This window comes from Hesperophylax consimilis, chromosome 16 (genome assembly GCF_061612785.1).
Source record: "Hesperophylax consimilis isolate HC1 chromosome 16, BYU_Hcon_1.0, whole genome shotgun sequence".
In the NCBI taxonomy this organism is placed as follows: Eukaryota; Metazoa; Arthropoda; class Insecta; order Trichoptera; family Limnephilidae; genus Hesperophylax; species Hesperophylax consimilis.
In genome coordinates this window covers 6,542,720-6,561,993 of record NC_142851.1, presented here as the reverse complement: position 1 = coordinate 6,561,993, position 19,274 = coordinate 6,542,720, and the positions used below count along the sequence as shown (strand labels likewise).

Below are 19,274 nucleotides of genomic sequence, written 5' to 3'. Positions count from 1 at the left end.
ACTAAATTAGAACAGTGTTTAAGTATTCTCACTGTGCACTTTCCAATTTGATTACTATCAAAATAATAATAAATACTGGCCATTAATATAGTATTTTATTTCATTAATTTGTACTTTAAGTCTTGGCTTTGTGTTGATAACTGATCTTTGATAATTTTTTACAGGGGAATTGAAAAATTCATCGTATCAGTGGTATATCTGCAGACACAATTATAAAATCATAGTTTCTGAAGAAATTTTCTAGATGATCTCCAGTCTTCAAAAACGATGTGATATCTGTTATATAAGTTGCCGCACAATCTGTTTGTTATATGCTTTATTAATCTGAAGAATGAAGATAAATTCGATCAACAAATATTAGCGGTGCAATAATTAAATAAATAAAATATCTTACTTTCTAACCGGAAGAGCCTGCAAGCTTCGTCTCTCTCGACAGTATCAAAATACCAGAGCGTTATTGCGTACCTGTAATGAAAAACATAAAACATTAATATGTACAAGAATTCTTCATATAATATTGTCATCCACTTTACTTTCGTAAACATTATTCTTTTCCTAGTCCAGTATGGTATTTATTGCTTCAGTGAGGCATCCCTATCTTGCACTACTTCTGAGGCCTTAGTCTACTGAAGAACATGCCTTTATAGTCCAAGCGATGACTGTAAAAATCCCATCCCATAGGCCACATGAACCAAATTAGTACTGGGCTTTAACCCCAAATAAGATTAGTTAAAAAAACACATTCATCCAGATTTCGGCCCGGGAGGAGTCCTGGAAAGCGACGACTTCCGGTGTCATTTTTGGGATGAAAATATCCGACGTGCCACACAAATGAAATCGATGTCAGAATTTGGATAAAAATTCCCTGTTTACGAATATGTTTTTCGGCCGAAGAGAACCTTGTGGTCTACGCGATTATTCGAGCTAAAAATACCTTTCTTCTAGCGACATTTTTAAATTACCCGCGTAAGGAGCATCAGCTTGGTGAGCGGTGAGTGCCAGCAGATGGCCGCGGCCGCCCCTTGTCAGGGATGAAATCTGGATGAATGCGATTTTTTAACTAATCTTATTCGTGGTTAAAGCCCAGTACTAATTTGGTTCATGTGGCCTATGGGATGGGATTTTTACAGTCATCACTTGGACTATTAGTTGCACACCATCTGCATCTGCTTCCCAGATTTGTCTAAGACAAGAAATTGAAGATATACCTACCCTTTAGAATCGTCTATAAGATTTTGTCGACTTTAATTATACAGAAATTGGATAATAGCAAAAGAGTCATAGGTTTATGCTATTAAAGAGTCAATTCAGCAATATTATCAAACATAACGGAAGGAACGATGTCATCATTGAATAGATTTGTAAATTCACAAGCTGGCTGACATGTTATATGTGGAGGGAGACATGAGGGAGTAGTGAAATTACCTGGTAGCGTAGGCGGGTTGGACTTCATGAGGGTTTCTCCTGTCAGACCAGAAGAACAGAACTCGGTCGAATACGGGCTCAATGTCCGCCACCTGGTCCCGCCAACCTTCAGGGAATATTCTGGAAAAAAATAAATATATACTTTTAGTAAACGCATTTATTAACACACTTCAACTGAGCGAACATAAGGGTCTCATTCGAGAAAATGGATTTTGTTTTAAACATCTATATCTTTGAAAATAATACATATATTTAATTAAATATTTTACAGATTTCTCACGAGACCCCAACTATAGAATTATTTATTTTTGGAATAACTCAATGAGTAAAACCTCAAATTGTAATATTTAATTTGAAACAGAAAAGATACGGTCGCATCTAGGACTTGAAGAACCCAGGACCCTCGCCTTGCCGGGGCCTGCTCATCTTTTGTACTTTTTCTATCTCCAGGATATGGCTTTGTTCAGAAGGGGCCCAAATAATGGAGCTATATTCCTGGATACTGCCAACAGGGGCTTCGTGTGTATGTTCATTATTATGTAGATTCACTGTTATGCAGCTAAATGCCTTACTCACATCTTTTGAGGAATGACTGGACAACTTGGACAGGAATGACTTACGCTAACATTCAAATATTCATGATGAAACCACTCATTGTCCAAGCAGTATTCATATTAAAGTTCATAATGGACATAATTTAAAGACTCCTAATTTATTTATTTATTTACTGGGCAATTTGTATAGCGCCGCTTTTGTGAGATATCACCTCAGGGGCGCTTTACAGTTGATGCAGGTATTACAAAAAATATAAATATCAAAAAAATAAACTGAATTTAAGTTAAGTAAAATGAAGTACAGAAACAGGTGACACGAAGATAGAAGATGGAGACTCTGCAGCAAGAATCCCAGGTGGTGAGGAAACTTCAAAAAATATATTCCTTCTTGAATTATCTCTAAATAGTAAAAGTCGCTTTCTGCGTCTCTCTGTTTGTGCGCTTAGTTCTTCTAAACTATAATATATAAACGATTTTGATAGAATTTTCACTATATATATTTAGTAACCAGTAAATTATGCTAGCATGACCACCATACCCGTCACTAGTTCAATACCAATGAATGAGTTCAGATAATTTTTTTACGCATCAATAGGTTTTCCTTTTTGTTGCATTGAATTACATGTTTGTCATATTTTATGACTAAGTATGTTGTTTTTGCTACCCTTTTATATTGTCTCTTGGTAGATTGACAATTACAGGTGTAACAATTGACGATTGTGGCCATATTTGCAGATCAATTTTCGCTGAAGCTAGTTTGCTTTGACGGCACTTTCTTCATCTGATAACATATCAGTCCACTACTAAATAAGTTTTCCATCTCCGAAGGTATTGACTGGGGTTCGGATGAAGTACAAGATTTATTTATTTATACTGGGTTTTTACAGACGATCTCACTTACGTGACAACAATCCAGGTATAAAAACTCAGTTAACATACAAATAGGTACAACAATTACCAAAATCTACTCAGCCATAGGACACATTAATTTTCATATATCTAAATTAAGATTAAAATATAAAACAAATAAAAATTTAAACTAACTAACTAACCATCACGTCGTTAGGCAGAGAGGACGGACCGCCAAACAACTCGGTCTTGGCACACACTTCTTGCCTCATTCACATTCATACATCGTCTCATACATACTCTTCTATTATTCTGACTCTTGACATGGCCCGACTCGAGTATCTGATTCACTTGATAGTGCCATGTCTTCCTCGGGCGTCCCCGACTTCTGCTACCATTATAAATTTAAAATTAAAAATATATATGAAATACAAATATTACAGAAAAGTAAGAGACGCAAGTAACACATAATATAATCAGTGCAACATATTATTTAACAATAGCAGAATTTTTTTTCTTAATCCATATAAATTATCGACATAAATATCTACTTCAGCACACTCAATCTTATTATACAGTCGATACATTTGGGTCAGAGGGCTAAAATAGGTGTGTAAAAATATTTTGTGAAAAATGCTATGGTGTCTTAAACAATGGGAATTGGGGACATTTATTTAAATATTGCTGAGATAGTCAGTCAATTGCCTTCTTATTTTAAGTGTATTAATCTTAAAGTATTCACGACGTTCGTCATATGATCTAAGTGGTCATTCACGACGTTCGTCATATGATCTAAGTGGTCATGTAGTACACATTTGAAAGATAAAAGTCAAAGGACGGGTTGTTTCGGAGAATTTGTTAAACATAATACATTATAACAGTGTTATAATTTATTTTTAAATTTCCTTATTAAAGCATATATGTCATATGATCTAAGTGGTCATGTAGTCCACATTTGAAAGATAAAAGTCAAAGGACGGGTTGTTTCGGAGAATTTGTTAAACATAATACATTATAACAGTGTTATAATTTATTTTTAAATTTCCTTATTAAAGCATATATAGATATATATAAATAATAAAATAAAATATAAATACATGGTGTCCGGAAACTAGTGGTACGCGAAAACTGGTGGTTCTATATATATAGATCACCGGGATGTGGCTTGGGCCGAGGCATATAGTATATTGTTAGAACAGCGCAATGGAATGAAATTTAATTTAAAAGTGATTCGTCACAATGAATAAAAAATATCTGTCATTGAAATAATGCATGTAAAATTTAAAAAATAAAGGTGACTTAGCCAAAAGTGAATGACTTAACGCGTCAACAGCAACTGATGACAAAAGAACCATAAAACACAATTTCCAGTTAAAACCGATAATAAATGCAAAACTTGTCTCTTCTTTTTAAAATTCTCGCTTTATTGATAATTGAATATTATAATGATAAAAGAATTTATACAAAAAAGTATTAAGAAAGTAATAAGATAAGAAAGATATATTACGAGTTCTAATAAACACAATTTTACTACCAAAATATGCAGAGGGCACTGCTACACGAGGTGCATTCGCATCTACTACTCGATTATATAACTATAATTACAACCACTTGATGAACATTTTTTAATTATTAAAACTCACAGATAGAAGACTCGTTTCCAACTCGAATTTTATTTTTTAAATTGTTAATGGTGTTATAGAAGGCCCTGATTTATTAAGCCCAATCACCTTCAACACACCAACTAGAACTACTCAATCAAAATTCCTTTTTAATTACAACAATATTAGGAATGAGTCCATTTAGATACTCACTTCTCTCTAGATTATAGGCAGTTGGTAAAAATTTGGCAGATTTGTAAATTTGTTCAACTGCACAGAATATAGTTACAAGAAGGCTATAGCAACATACCTCAATAATATTAATAACTAAGCTAAGCATAATAATTTTCTAAAAATATTACCATTTGTTATTTCGGCTACTGGCATTATACCTAGCTCTCTCATTAAAAATTTAGGCGTACGATTTATCAATAAATTTATTTATAAAAATGCAAAAATCAGTCATTTTACACATAGGATTACGAAAGATTTTTTAAATATTTATGTTGAGGGATCAGTAGGATTTATATGCCCTGTTAGGAGTTCTACCGAGCCGAACCCTCCGATATGAAAATATCTGGAGTCGGTGAATTATTTTCCCATTTGATCTCTGGTGAGTTGACGTGTTGTTCTTGTATTGTTTTGTATTTATTTTGCTTATACAATGCACTTGCATAATGTGGATTGACTAGATGATCATTTGTGGAAAAGTGTGTGGAAGGGTTTAGTTTTTCCTATGGGGAAGATGTAACCGGGACATAAAGTCGGAAAATTCTTATTTTTCAATTAAAAAATGGATATTCCCATAGAATATAAATTATAATAACTTACGTACCGAAACAAGACTTCTTAAACTATCAGATAGAAGAATTTTAACTGGTATATTATTTTTATTCAAAATCAATAAATCTCTAATTGACAGCATTATTATCCAGAATTATTGGCATTCATATACGGGTATATGAATGTTCCTGCCAGACTAACTCGAAGCAAAGACACTTTTAAATGTAACAATAACCTCAATACTAACTACTCTATTGACTCACCAATTTCAAGAATCCATCACCTTGCAAACAAACACTGTTAACTTATTGATATGTTTGGTGTTAATAATTTTGTGGGTTTCAAAAGGCAACTAATTTCAGACCTATTTGCTCGTTATTAACTTTTATCATTTCTTGTCTTTTTTTTAAATCTTGTCTCTACACCTTCCTACAAGTACATCACATACTCCCTTTTAGTTTTATTTTATTTTTAACACACATAATAATGACTGAATAATGTACGAATATACTTGATTAATATGTTGTTATTTTGTGTTGTTGTTTTAAAAATAAAAACTTCTGTTGTCATTGTATTATGCAATAAATTATGTCAAATATGTATTGTGTTAAATCACACCAGGGCGTTTAAATCAATAAATGAAAAAAAAAATATTTATGGGAATATGTAAGAAAGGATTTAGCAGAGAAGGCGTGGATTGAGGTTGGAAAGAAAAGTTGATTTGACATAATTCTCACTCTGTTCGTTGGCGGCGACGAATGCCCTGCAAGTAACATTTCTGTACCCGAGAAGCATACGGATGCAAGTCCAAAATTTGAAGAAATGAGTTTTTGATGAAGACATGAAGTAAATTATCATGTTCATTAGTGGCAGAAAGATGCAAGCCCTATCTTGAATATTTATGGTATTTTCAAAGAACCATTACATCGTAGAAGCATAAAGATGTACATTGGAATTGCATCTTTCTGCCTCTAACATTACTACGCTTTCAGTGGAAGTAAACATTCGAATGTAGACTCGAGTCCATTTTGCGTCCTTCTGCCTCTAATTTCTATGTTTTCTGTGGAACTAAACAGAACAATCCCAGTGCTCTCATCATTATTTATTGCATTCCTGCAATAAATAAAAATGAAAAAGAGTATTTCCATGTATGAATGGATGACGAGGCTCAAGAAACAGAATTGTTCTGAAGAGACTGTTGGAAACATAGGTGGTGATATTATTATTGAAGACCTGACCATGTCACTTATTTATTTATTTACTTACATTTACCTTACCTCATCATTATACTAATGAATGGACTATATAGGGATGGAAAACAGGGGGCAAATGAAGTAGCGTCTTGCCTCTTAAAGTGGATATACAGCGATATGGGGGGGGATAATGTTGAAGAAATAACCATATGGTCTGACAACTGTGCAGGTCAAAATAGAAATATAACAATAGCCATATCCTACGTATGGCTGGTTTTAAAAAAAATTTAAAACCTCAAGATCATTCATCATAAATTTTTATTACGTGGTCACACTAACCTGGAAGTAGACTCTGTCCATTCAGTGATTGAAAGGGCAAAAAAAAAACTACCTAATTCCAAATATTTTACCGCACGACAAAAAAATTAACAGGAACAATTCATCAGATATTGCAAAACTAATAATCAGTACATTGTACACTCAATGAACTTTCAAATATTTAAATTCCCTTTAAAATGGTTCACAATCACCTTTTGTATATCGAAAGAAGAATATGAATGGTGAGGGTTTCCTAATATCAACGGTATTATGGCTACGAGCCGACGTAAATGTGTCGGGGATGCTACTGTACAAAAATGGTTTTCAGGAAACTGAATTTAAATATTATTATATTAGAAGAAAAAGGAGAGGTGTTTTGAGCGGTGACCGGATAAATCATCAAAATGATAATTCATGAAAATTTCGCATTTTTAAAAAGTTATATAAAGTCATGAAAAGTGATGAAACAAAATCTCTATTAACTGGGTTAAGTAGGTTAGGTTTAATTTATTTTTTTCATCGTTTCTAATGACTTTATATCACTTTTTAAAGGTGTGTTGAATTGTCTATGTGTTGATTTATCATGGAACCGTTTTGAGCACCCCGGAGGTATTGCCCCAAGTGAATACAAATCCAATCGCATTAAATACACCAAATTTTGGTGATCTACAAAAGATGTTACAGTGGGTACCAGAGCCACTACACTTATTTTTTTAAATCTTTTTTTTCTCTGTCAGATGACGAAGATATGGAAAATAGATATTTATATTTACCTGTTATATAGTTATTATTTTACTTCCAAATGAAGTTTTCAACATTGAATAATTTTATTTATATTTATATTTACCAATAAATAAAATATCAATATCTACTTTATTTATATTTATAGGTAAATATAAATATAAATAAAATATATATTTATATTTACCTGTTATATAGTTATTATTTTACTTCCAAATGAAGTTTTCAACATTGATCCTTTTATAATATACCATGTGTCGTACCAAAATATTCAATATCATTTTGAAGCAGAAGGACTCAAGTCCACAATGCTTTTTTTTAAACATTTTTTTTAGGCTTCGCATATAAAATATTTTATTTTATTTTCTCATTTTCAATACAAAATTAATCAATTCAATAGGATAAAAAATAAAAATCAATTATCATGAATATCCGCAGAAGTTATGAGACAAAACTTACAGAAAAAAAAGTCTTTTGGCTCTCCTGAACATTTAGCTTTTTGGACTTGCATCCGTATGCTTCTCGGGTACAGATTTATATCGTTGTATGGGTGAACCCAAAATCTTCTTTTGGTGACCGAGTATCTCATCAAAATGACAGTTCAACACACCTACAAAAAGTGATATAAAGTGATGAAACAAAAACTAGGTTACTTAGGTAACTATTTAACCTAGTTTTTGTTTCATCAATTTTAATGACTATATCAGTCGACGTAATCATGTCGACGGCCGGCATAGTCCAGTGGTAACGCATTGGACTACCATTCCGAAGGTCGCGGGTTCGAACCCGGCGTGCGCAAATAAATTTTATTTGATTAATTTGTGTTATTTCACAATTAATTAATTAAAATAATATATAGTATATTTGCGGCACGTTCCAGAGTGGAAGATACTACCAGTATCGCCCTGGTGTAAGACCACCATTCAGAATTGAAACGTTGCTCCAAATGGCTTTAGCCGTGTTTAGTGACTAGATCTGAATAGCCAGGTACTTCCCCACCTTCCTCTTTCCCTTCCCCAATTACCTTCAGCCTCACAACATCCCCCAATTGGGGATGCCATAGTCTCACTGGCTCCAGGCGGGAGCAGTTGGGACTCTTGTGAGGTATTCACTATAAAAAAATATCAATTTTTAAAGGCGTGTTTAATTGTCATTTTGATGAAATATCATGGAACACTTTTTTTAGATCATTTTTTGTGCTTGTAAATATAAAGTAGAATAATATTATTGTTCTCGTCGCTGGAGGCCCTTGACATTGTATTAATTCCATGGCTGCACTTGAAAAAATTATCAAGTTCAGTATAATTGGGGTAGCGCTGTGTACGGAAACCAGCTTTAAAGAGTAGCATATCGGTAGACTACTTGTGGTTGCGTCACAGTCACGTAGCTTGTAAGCATCTCTGTGTACGAAGGGCCTTAGACACAAGTATTGGATAAAACAGTACAGTGACAAAACAGAACACCATAAAATAATAGTTTAGTTTGGGGTTTGGACAGGGTAGGTTGGGTATGATTTTTTTGCTGTTTTTATTCATTTTTCTTTAATTGTTCTGTTTTGTCATGGAACCGAAGATAAGATTTAATTATTACCTAAGTAAGCCACCATTCTTTGAAACGTCCCAATCGACGTTGAGGTAGTAAATGGCGGTGATGCAACGCCCGTCCTTGTTGGGGTTGTCTACGTGCTTCACGTAATGGCTGCCAGATCCTGGGTAACAAGCCACCATTGCCTGGAACAAACAATAAAACTTATTAAAACTTGTTGCATTCGCATACACGGAACTTTTTCATTGATACATATGGGGCACGGTTTCTCGCAACCCAACTGCTGTGACGTCCGCGTACAACAGGTAAGAGTTATTCCAACATTGCTCAACGTCCCAAAACACAACGAGGAATTAAAGTCAAAAGTGCTTTCATTAATCATAATTAAATTTATTCAATATCTTCGTTTTTTATAAGTATGTCACAATAGTTGTCAAATCTCTCCAAATTACTATGCAATGGCATCCCTGATCTGTTGGATTTATAAATCATTTTTCAAAATCGATTTATCAGTGTATGAATAACCACATAGGTACAATATACTGTACTTGCTGTTTTATCTCAATGTATAATAATAATATGTTTTATAAGTTATATTTTTTCAGTAGAAATACCCATTGACAAAAGACACAGGTGCATAATAGCATAATAATAATAATATTGTCAACCACTCTTATGTTTACAAAGAAACGTACACATTTGTCGGATAGACTAAGTTGACAGTAGAGATAATGAATTTCTTATCATTAGAAAAGTCAACAAAACAAATAAATTCTCGGTAATTTTCAGCCCGAATAGATAAATCAACAAACTACAGCGTGAGTGAACCTAGAATCCGCTAGATGCCGCCACCATCAAGATATAGACAGCGATATTATTTTTCAGATGAAAAACGCCGGCTGTCAAAACACAAACAGTAGCTTCCTAATTTGATATGGCCGGTACCTACCTACCTACTGAAGCCCTTCAAGGTGAAGAGCTAAGGCGAATAAATAGAGAAGCGGGGGGCTGAGGAATTTTTGTAAACAATTCTTTCGTAGTATTATTTTTCTTGTCCCCTCTTTTCCGAGGCGTACGTGCTCACATTCACGTGCGTACCGTACTATGTACTATCACCCGAGTAGGCACCGGACCTTCCCCAACAATAAGTGGCGGGGCGCGGTACCATCGCGGTACTTCCCTGACCGCCGCCAACCACCGACTAGAGTAAGTACCGGAGCGGGTACCTGACCATATTAGATAGCGGATAGCCCAATGGCCCTAACGAATTATTATTTAAAAAAAAAACGTATCAAGATTTACACTTAATCAGTTACTTGTTAAACAACGAACAAAGTTTTTTTTTCCAAAGATTTTGTGTATCTTTTGTTTTGAGTTCTAGACAGTTTAAAATAACCACAGAAAAATATTTTGAAAACAAAAATAAGTGCGTGCGGTGCCAATTATGGACTACGTGATCAGTAATTTTTACGCGTAGAATAAAAAAAAGATCTTTGCCCTTCCGTATTTATTTATTTCCAATAATTATAACACGGCATCGTGCAGATCATTCCCTTTTTAGTAAGTTAGGTACCTATTTTTTTTTAAACGCAGCTATCCGTTGACGCCCTTGCAAACTAGCGCCTGAATTCATGTAATCGAAGATTTAACCATCGCCAAACATGTGAAATGCAGTTCTGCTATACATAACACTATAATTTTTATATATTTTTAGCGATTCCATGTTTTCTAATGTATATTCGCTAAATACCTTCAGATGCATATTACCGACATAAACCGAGTTCTATATGACCCCGCGCTGAAAAGTTCCGCAATAAAAAAAGTTTTAAAAATGGCTCACTTTACGTTTTTTTGTCTAAACACTAAACTAAAATTACCGATAACGAAAAAACACACATTTTATTAGACAAATGTATTATTATAAAAACTACCATCTCACATTTTAGTTGTATCATTTAAAAACAATTAATAGAATTTTTTTCTCAAATTGCGGTCGGAATCTTTGGTTTCATAGGAGGTGTACACTTTAATTATTCTGTGGAAACTTCTGTATTTGAATATAAAAGCATGTTTTTTTTTTCTTCTTTCTAAAGCCGCTTAGTTTTAACTATGACGATAAGAGAGACAACGATTGTTATGAGACCATATGAGCTGATCCGAAAAGTTGACAAATTAGTTACTGGTAATATCTGTTTGTTCCCAAAGCCGAACAAATAAGCCTGAGGAGTTAATGTAAAATAAGTTGAATTAAAGAAAGCATTGCGTTTGTTAGCATATGCGCCGATAGCATTCGGAATGGAGGAGCGGCGTGACATATACACTTAGTGCGTCGGGCAAGCAGCAAGCAACAGGCAGGTTAGTTTACTTAACACACCTGTCTGAAAGATGACCTCTCGGCCTGAGAGAACTTCACCGGTAATTTGCGATTTCAGCAACTGAAACTTTAAAACTGTTTTATGCACGACATCCGGGATTCTATAAATCGTACAGACGCGATACCGTTGATTTTGATGCCGACCCGCGGTTCAGAGTTCAACGTGACGAAAGAAATTTTCCGTTGGACAGCTCGCTTTGAACTAAATAGACATCATGTGAAATGGTGGTATACTAACCGGTGTACTATGCACCACTACTACCCCTGTAACTTAGATCTATCTAGCGTAGAAATTTTTGCATCTATTGATTCTACGTGTTGAATGCTTCTCTTCCCCCCTTTCTTGTTCATAAAGAGAGAAGACCAATAATAATTGAGTGTAGCGAAGTTCTGTTTTAACTGTGACATGTAACAATAATCGCAGTGACAGCAGTTCGTGTTTACACTTTGCTCTTGCAAAAAAACTAAAAAAAACCTCCGAATTCGTGTGCAAACAGTATTTATATGGAAAATTTAAGTGCCAAAAAAGTTTATTTGATAAAACAGTAATAAAATAATACTATTCTAGCGGATTCTAAACATTTTTATCGAAAGTTTTAAAACAACCTAAGATTGTGTGTTTGTTCTCATTGAAATGTCCATCCCACCGATGCCTGATGAATGCTGCCATCGGCGTAAAAAAAGAATGCTGGATAAGATGACGTCCCCATCACAAAAAAAGGCCTCGGGAATGATTTCTCCAGTGGTTGAAGATGAGGAATCTGACGGAGCATCGGACTATTCCGACGTGTCTGAAAATGATAGTGAAATCCCAGTGTCCTCAGTACAGATACTGAACGACACTGAAGCAAGTCTAAGAGCACTCCAAGATGTCCTTGCTGAAAAGCAGTCAAGAGTCTCAAAGGATCAACAACTGCGGATAAGCGCATATGTATCCGCTGTATTCAGATCAGTTTCACAGCTGTTATTGGAACGAGAGGGTTTCAAAGCTGATCTGGCAACAGTTAATGCCAAATTAATAGTGGCAAAGGGAGAGATCGCGATTGAAAAAGCAGAAAACCAACACAGGTTAGAAAAAATATTGCAGTTGGAGTCAGATCTAGGACCAGTGATGCGTAGAGTAGCCGATGCCACGGAAGCAAGCCTATCGTTTGCCGATATTGTGAAAAATGGCCCACAGAAGATGATACCATCAATCAACCGCTCAGGACTTAACGTTGGGACCCCCAAACCTGCTGTATGCATCTTCCCAAAGCTGGATTCTACAAAAGATAGCGACGATACGAAACAGCTACTAAAAGATACATTACGACCATCAGAACTTGGAATCCGTGTGACGGGTATTAGGAGAATCAGAAACAAAGGCGTTATAATCCATACTGCAACACAAGAAGATCAGGATAAAATACTGAAAACCCCATGTCTAGCAAACTCGGACACTCTAAGCGCTCGATTACCAACAAAACGGCTTCCAAGGGTGATTTTCTTCAATGTTCCTCGTGACCTAACGGACGAGTGCTTCCTAAAAAATGCCTTAGCAGGAGCCCAGGACAAAGCAGGCCTAGATTTCGCAGTAAAAAGTTGCAAGCTAAGTCACCTTGCTGGCGCTCGAACTGGATCAACTTGCCACCGGGTCTTCGAGGTTCCTGCCCACATTCGTCACGTGCTGGTGGAGCAGGGGAAAGTCTTTGTGGACTGGAATGTGTGCCGTGTTCGTGACTTCATTGGACTTACAGTGTGCTCCAAGTGCCAAATGATCGGACATTCCTTCAAGTTTTGCAAGGACCAGCAAAGATGTGGACACTGCGCAGGCGAAGGTCACGCCCGGATAAACTGCCCAAAAGCCGCCGCCGAGCCTGTCTGCGCCACCTGTACAAGATTTGGGAAGCCCGCTGCACATCCGACTGGAGACAAGGACTCCTGCCCGGCCTACAAGGCTGCCCTTGCCAAGGACTTTGCAACCATTGATTATGGCGTCTAATTACATTGAAGAAGATGACGAGGTAGATTACGAAAATACTCATAATTTCTGTGATTGGCTAAAGTTTCATAGCAACTACAATATGGAAAATATTAATATTGTTCAGTTGAATGTTAGATCGATTTATAAATACTGGGATACTTTGAATGTCTACTTAAATACTTGTTGGAAGCATATTCATGTGTTAATGTTATGTGAAACGGCTATAACACCGAATCTTGTCTGTCTGTATAATATTCCTGGATTTAATTGCTACAACTATTGCCGAACTAAAAAATCTGGAGGAGGTATATTGCTATATGTTCGAAATGAATTCACATTTCAACAGAAAACAATAGAAACAAATCATTTTGAATGTGTGCTTGGCTCTATGACACTTCCAAACAAGAGTATTTTAAACATCATAGCAATATACCGCCCCCCCAACTCTAGCCAACCACAATTTCTTAATGAAATATCTGCCATTCTGCATACTATAAGCCCCAAAGAAAATGTTTTACTTATAGGAGATATTAATCTAGACTTGTTAAATTGTCAAAACCCTATTATTATGGCATATGAAAATATAATGTCGGATAATTATTTAATCAAATGTATTTGTGACGTAACTAGAGAAGCAGTTTTAGCAGGAAAAGTTACTCGTACTTGTTTAGACCACATATTTGTCCGATTTAACAGTGGATGTAAACAAAGCGATTCTCTTTCCTCATGTGTATGTAATAATATTACTATAGCGGATCACTTTTTAACTGCAGTTAATATTAAATATAGTGCAAGGAAAGAAGCCCCAGAACACGGGGAAAGAATTTCGTTTTTATCGCAAAACAAAATCGACAAAAACATTCATAATTTTAAGTGGTACTCCTTGCTTGAGGAACAAGATTGCAATATACTATATAGTAAAATTAAAAACAACTTTAAGAATTTGTATGAACAGAGTAAAATCGTTATGAATTATAAACCCAAAAAAAGACCTCTGTCAATAAAACCTTGGATAACTTCTAATATCTTAGAAAACATTAAAAAAAAAGATTCATTGTACAGAAGGTGGAAGAATTTTCCTAGCAATCAATTCTTTGAATTGGAATATAAAACTTTCAGAAATAAGGTGACAAAAGAAATTATTAAATGTAAGTCTACCTTTTTTAACAATAAATTCAAAAATTATTTTGGAAATACAAAAAAAACTTGGGATGAAATAAATAAATTATTAGGACGCAAGTCCAAAAGTAGTTGTGACGAAATAATCTCGAAATATATGTTAAATACGAATAATGAAGAAACCGTAGCAGATAAGTTTGTTGAATATTTTACAAATAGTGTTAACTCTATGATACATAAATGTGATTATTTAGCATCGACCGTCAGGCCGAATGAAGTGCAACATAGTATGTACCTACCCAGAGCTACCTGCCAAGAAATCAATATTATTGTTAGCAAATTAAACAATTCAAAGTCACCAGGGATTGACAACATTCGAATGTTTGACATTAAGACACATATTAATATTTTAGGGCCTGTTATAACACACTTTATCAATTTAATTTTATCGCAAGCAGTAATACCAGATGAACTAAAAAGTAGCATCATTAGGCCAATTTACAAAGGGGGCAAACATACAGATATTCAAAATTATAGGCCAATAAGCATATTGCCAGCCCTAGAAAAAATACTTGAAAAATACATTTCCATAAAACTTAATAAATATCTAGAACCTTTCTCTTTGTTGGATCCCAACCAATATGGATTTCAAAAGAAAAAAAGTACGGAAATGCTGCTTCAGGAATTTTCAAATCACATAAATTATGAATTAAATCTAAAAAAACAAGTTTTGGTTTTATTCATAGATAACTCTAAGGCATTTGATACCATTGATACAAATAAACTATTAGAAACACTGGAGGCAATAGGAATTAGAGGAAAGCTGCTAGTTTTATTAAAAAATTTACTAACTGATCGACAAATAAGAGTAAAAATTCTTAAAAAATTTAGCAAAAGAAAATATATCTCAACAGGTGTTGCACAGGGGTCAATTCTAGGGCCAACCCTTTATATTATTTATGTCTCAATTATGAGAAAATTGTTTTCATTTGTTAAACATTTTGTATATGCAGACGATACGGCGCTCGTAATATCGCACGAAGATCTGGTTACTGCAATGAACCTTATGCAACATGATTTTATTGCCCTACTGAAATGGTCGCATGATGCAGGCCTCTTTATAAACGCCAAAAAAACTAAAATTATGCACATCAGATCTCCACACGCCAGATGTAATGTAATTCCTTCATTATATACACACACATTTGACTGCATACATAAAAATGTTGCACAGCCCTGTTCATGTGAAACCATTGATTTTGTCAAAAGTTATGTATATTTGGGTGTTACTATTGACTGCTACATGAAATGGGATGTACAAATTGCTAATGTTTGTAAACGTCTACGAGCTATTGTGGGTAGGATTTATAAAATAAAATACTTCGTGCCTATAAGTACTTTAAAGTTAATCTACTTATCTCTGGCTGAATCCACTATACGTTATGGAATTACTTCTTGGGGACATTCTTGTAAAACTAATATAAGCTATATACAAACATTACAAAACTCCATTATAAAATTGTTAATCCATAAATATGACAATCAACACAGAAGTAACATTAAATTAATATACAAGTCTCTGAATATTTTACCTGTCAGAGGATTATTGTTTTATAATATTGTAAGTCAACATGTTATATTGTCTGATTCATTGTATAGGGAAAGAGTTTGCCATAAACATAACACAAGATTCACTCAAAATGAAGGACTGGTAGTTCCGAAATGTACTAATAAATATGGTGAAAGAACTTTAAACTATATAGTACCCAAAATGTTTAACTTATTACCAATGACAATTAAAAATAATAACATGTATACTGCCAATGTTAAATATAATCTAAGTAAATGGTTATTGGATAATAATGATCTATACTGATGCCCCTGAAATGGAATTCATATTCTTAGAAAATGGAAAAACAATTATTTTATAATACCTGACTACCTACCTCTATTTATGAAACTATTGATGTACTTGTTGATAATACTAATTTGTTCATACATTTATTTTTACTTGCTTATTTTATAAGGCTTTTATGTTTTATGTTGATAATACTAATTTGTTCATACATTTATTTTTACTTGCTTATTATATAAGGCTTTTATGCTGCTATTTAAACTTTTCTGCAATGTAACCAATTTATGTAATTATGTACCGTTCAAATTGTATCTTATGAGTGTATAAATGTTGTCTCTATGTCCCTGCTGACAAACTACACAAGTAGTTTAGCGGGTTTAAATGTGAATAAATAAAAAAATAAAATAAAAAAACTCGACCGTTTTGCATTTCGTCTGTAAATTGGTTTGTGCGTTCCATTTCCGTTGTAATGGTTCAGTAAAGATTATTTTGTTCATATGTGAAATCTTCGTGTTTACTTGGACTATCCTATTAACATTTTTTCAATATTATGGTAGTATACGTACCTGAAAAGGGTTTGAAAAGAAAATTGTCATTGAGATGGCCACTTTATTTGAAATTTTAAAAAATATTACATAAAATATATGGTTTATTAAAGTACCTACTCTCAAATCAAAGTTTTCAGATGAAAATTTTGGTTTTATATAAATAGGAAAAAAGACGCGAGGCCTACTGTTACCCAACGTGTTTATTATGATGTGACTAGTCTTTTTAATGCTTACAGACAATACAATTAATGGACAGCCATATTGTTTTCACACCCCTCAGTTTAATACAAGCCCACATAATTCAGCTAACATCTAAAAATAGCATCTAAATGACAATCAAACTGCGATTTTTTACTATAACCAGGCATTTTCGAACAAGCATAGATATTTCTCTAGTACAGTATAAGTTATTTTATTCACAGTCCTCCTCACTAGGAGCTACCAAGCTGGTACTTTCTCCGATGATAATGATGACCCCTTCTGTGACTGAAAATTACCTTAGATTTATTTGCTCGGCGCAAATGTACAAACCATCATAATTTCAATGGTCAATAAAACAAGTCATCGCCCGTTAATGATGATGAGGATTACGAATTAAGAGTATAATAATATAATACATGACGACACGGCGTTGGCCATACTGCCATACCTTCTACTACACACTGACCTCGGCCGAGTTCCAGAATTTTCCTGGGCGGGTATAATGCAGTCTGCGGCGTGGCAGACCGGCACGTAGGCACAGTCCGGGGGTTCGACAGCGGGGGGCGACTTTTCCCCCTCGCTCCCTTGACCCAAATGCGCAGGGGGGCAGACAGGGGGAACCGAACCGGGGCTGGTCGCACGCGCTTCCCGGAGCGAGACCAGCAGGAGAAAGAGAGGGGAAAACGGGGGAAATGGGTTGGGTACCTAGTACCTACGTTGAAATGGAAAATCCGCACGTAGACACCTCTAACGATTTGGCTTTCTTTAATTCTGTACCAGGCTCGTGAAATGAACATTATTAACATACTGTATAAGCGATTAAGGCGTGTAGGCACTAAAGGCAGGTGCTCGCTAGTTTAAAAAATCATTCACATCATTGAAAGAATCTCACGATATGATTTGTAAACCAGTAAACTATATGATTTTTTTATTAGTATGTAGAACAGTAAAAGAGCATTTATTTTTTTCAACAATTTAAATTAATGGATGTTAATATTACACGTAGAAAAATGGGTATTTCTAATCCGATTAAAAACGGGATTGCAGGTCGTTTCCTGATAAAATTTTAGTAAATTTCTAATATATCGGAACACGGGTTCATGCATCTGCATTTGCCTTGATAATATATAATGACGAACTGCGAAAATATTAGGATTTCACGAACACGTGTTCCGACATGGTGTTAATACATTTGTATTTTACTGAAAGTTTTTCAGGAAACCTATCAATTCACGAGATTTTAACAGGATTACGAATAATTTGAAGATAAATTAGCAATACTAATTTCTCTCCGTGAAGGATCACAACTTTCAGTGAAAATAGTACAAGAACAGATGTAAATATTCATTGACGCATATATATTGTAAGTTATGCAGTTCATTATCATATGTCAGCTGCTTCGGCGTTTAAAGTAATTTTCAAAATATTATAGGCATATAATTAAATTATACAGTGTATCGGCACTAACCCGACAAACTTTAACCAGCTATTCCTTAGCACATTTGGAGTAAAAAATGTTATGGGCACTTTGCTGTCCGGTAGCATTTTTTTTTCAATTAAAAACAAAAAAATTTAAAATTTCCACACTACATCACTGTCATTGGCATTGCGTTTCGTGTTAAACAGCTGTTATAAGCAAGTATGTAGGAAAGCGTCTTCGCTCTTTCGCACACACTAAATAATAATAGTTAAAAATGAGACGAATGGTGCCGTGCTATTTCGTTGTGACTGTAAACGTGCGCCAATATAGGTACACACGTGCATTATTCAACGGAATTCGAATAAAATATTTGCCAGATGGGTTTTCAAACTTTGTCAAAGGATAAAACAGTGGTGACATGTGGTGAAAATATGAATAATAAATTTTTTATTAAAAAAAAACGTTACCGGACAGCAAAGTGCACATAGGATTTTTTACTCCAAATATGCTAAGGAATAGCTGGTTAAAGTTTGTCGGGTACGTGCCGATACACCCTGTATAAAGGGCTCTTCGTAATATTAATAAATATAGTCTGATATAAATAGCCTTATCAGATTCTAAATCTGTGTTTCAATTTATTTACTGAAAACAATTTGTTTTGATTCTTCTCAGCTGAAAAATATCAAAACACAGCCAAAACCCAGACAAAAAATGTGGGTGGTTTATTTACGAATGAATTCTCTCTGGTGCTAATCTTATATGGGATAGAAACTAGAATTAACTAA

The 19,274-nt window shown here is 34.5% G+C and overlaps 1 protein-coding gene across 1 annotated transcript in view; it reads right to left on the bottom strand.

Moving 5' to 3' along the window:
• The window catches only part of LOC149416601 (egl nine homolog 1-like), a 79,949-nt gene that overhangs the window by 4,785 nt on the left and 55,890 nt on the right, over positions 1–19,274 (bottom strand). Inside the window, exons 4-6 of the mRNA XM_089640831.1 lie at positions 9,055–9,194; positions 1,426–1,545; positions 395–465 (exon numbers count right to left, since the gene is read on the bottom strand). Of these exons, the coding sequence (XP_089496957.1) occupies positions 395–465; positions 1,426–1,545; positions 9,055–9,194 (331 nt within the window). The remainder of the gene's footprint in view (positions 1–394; positions 466–1,425; positions 1,546–9,054; positions 9,195–19,274) is intronic.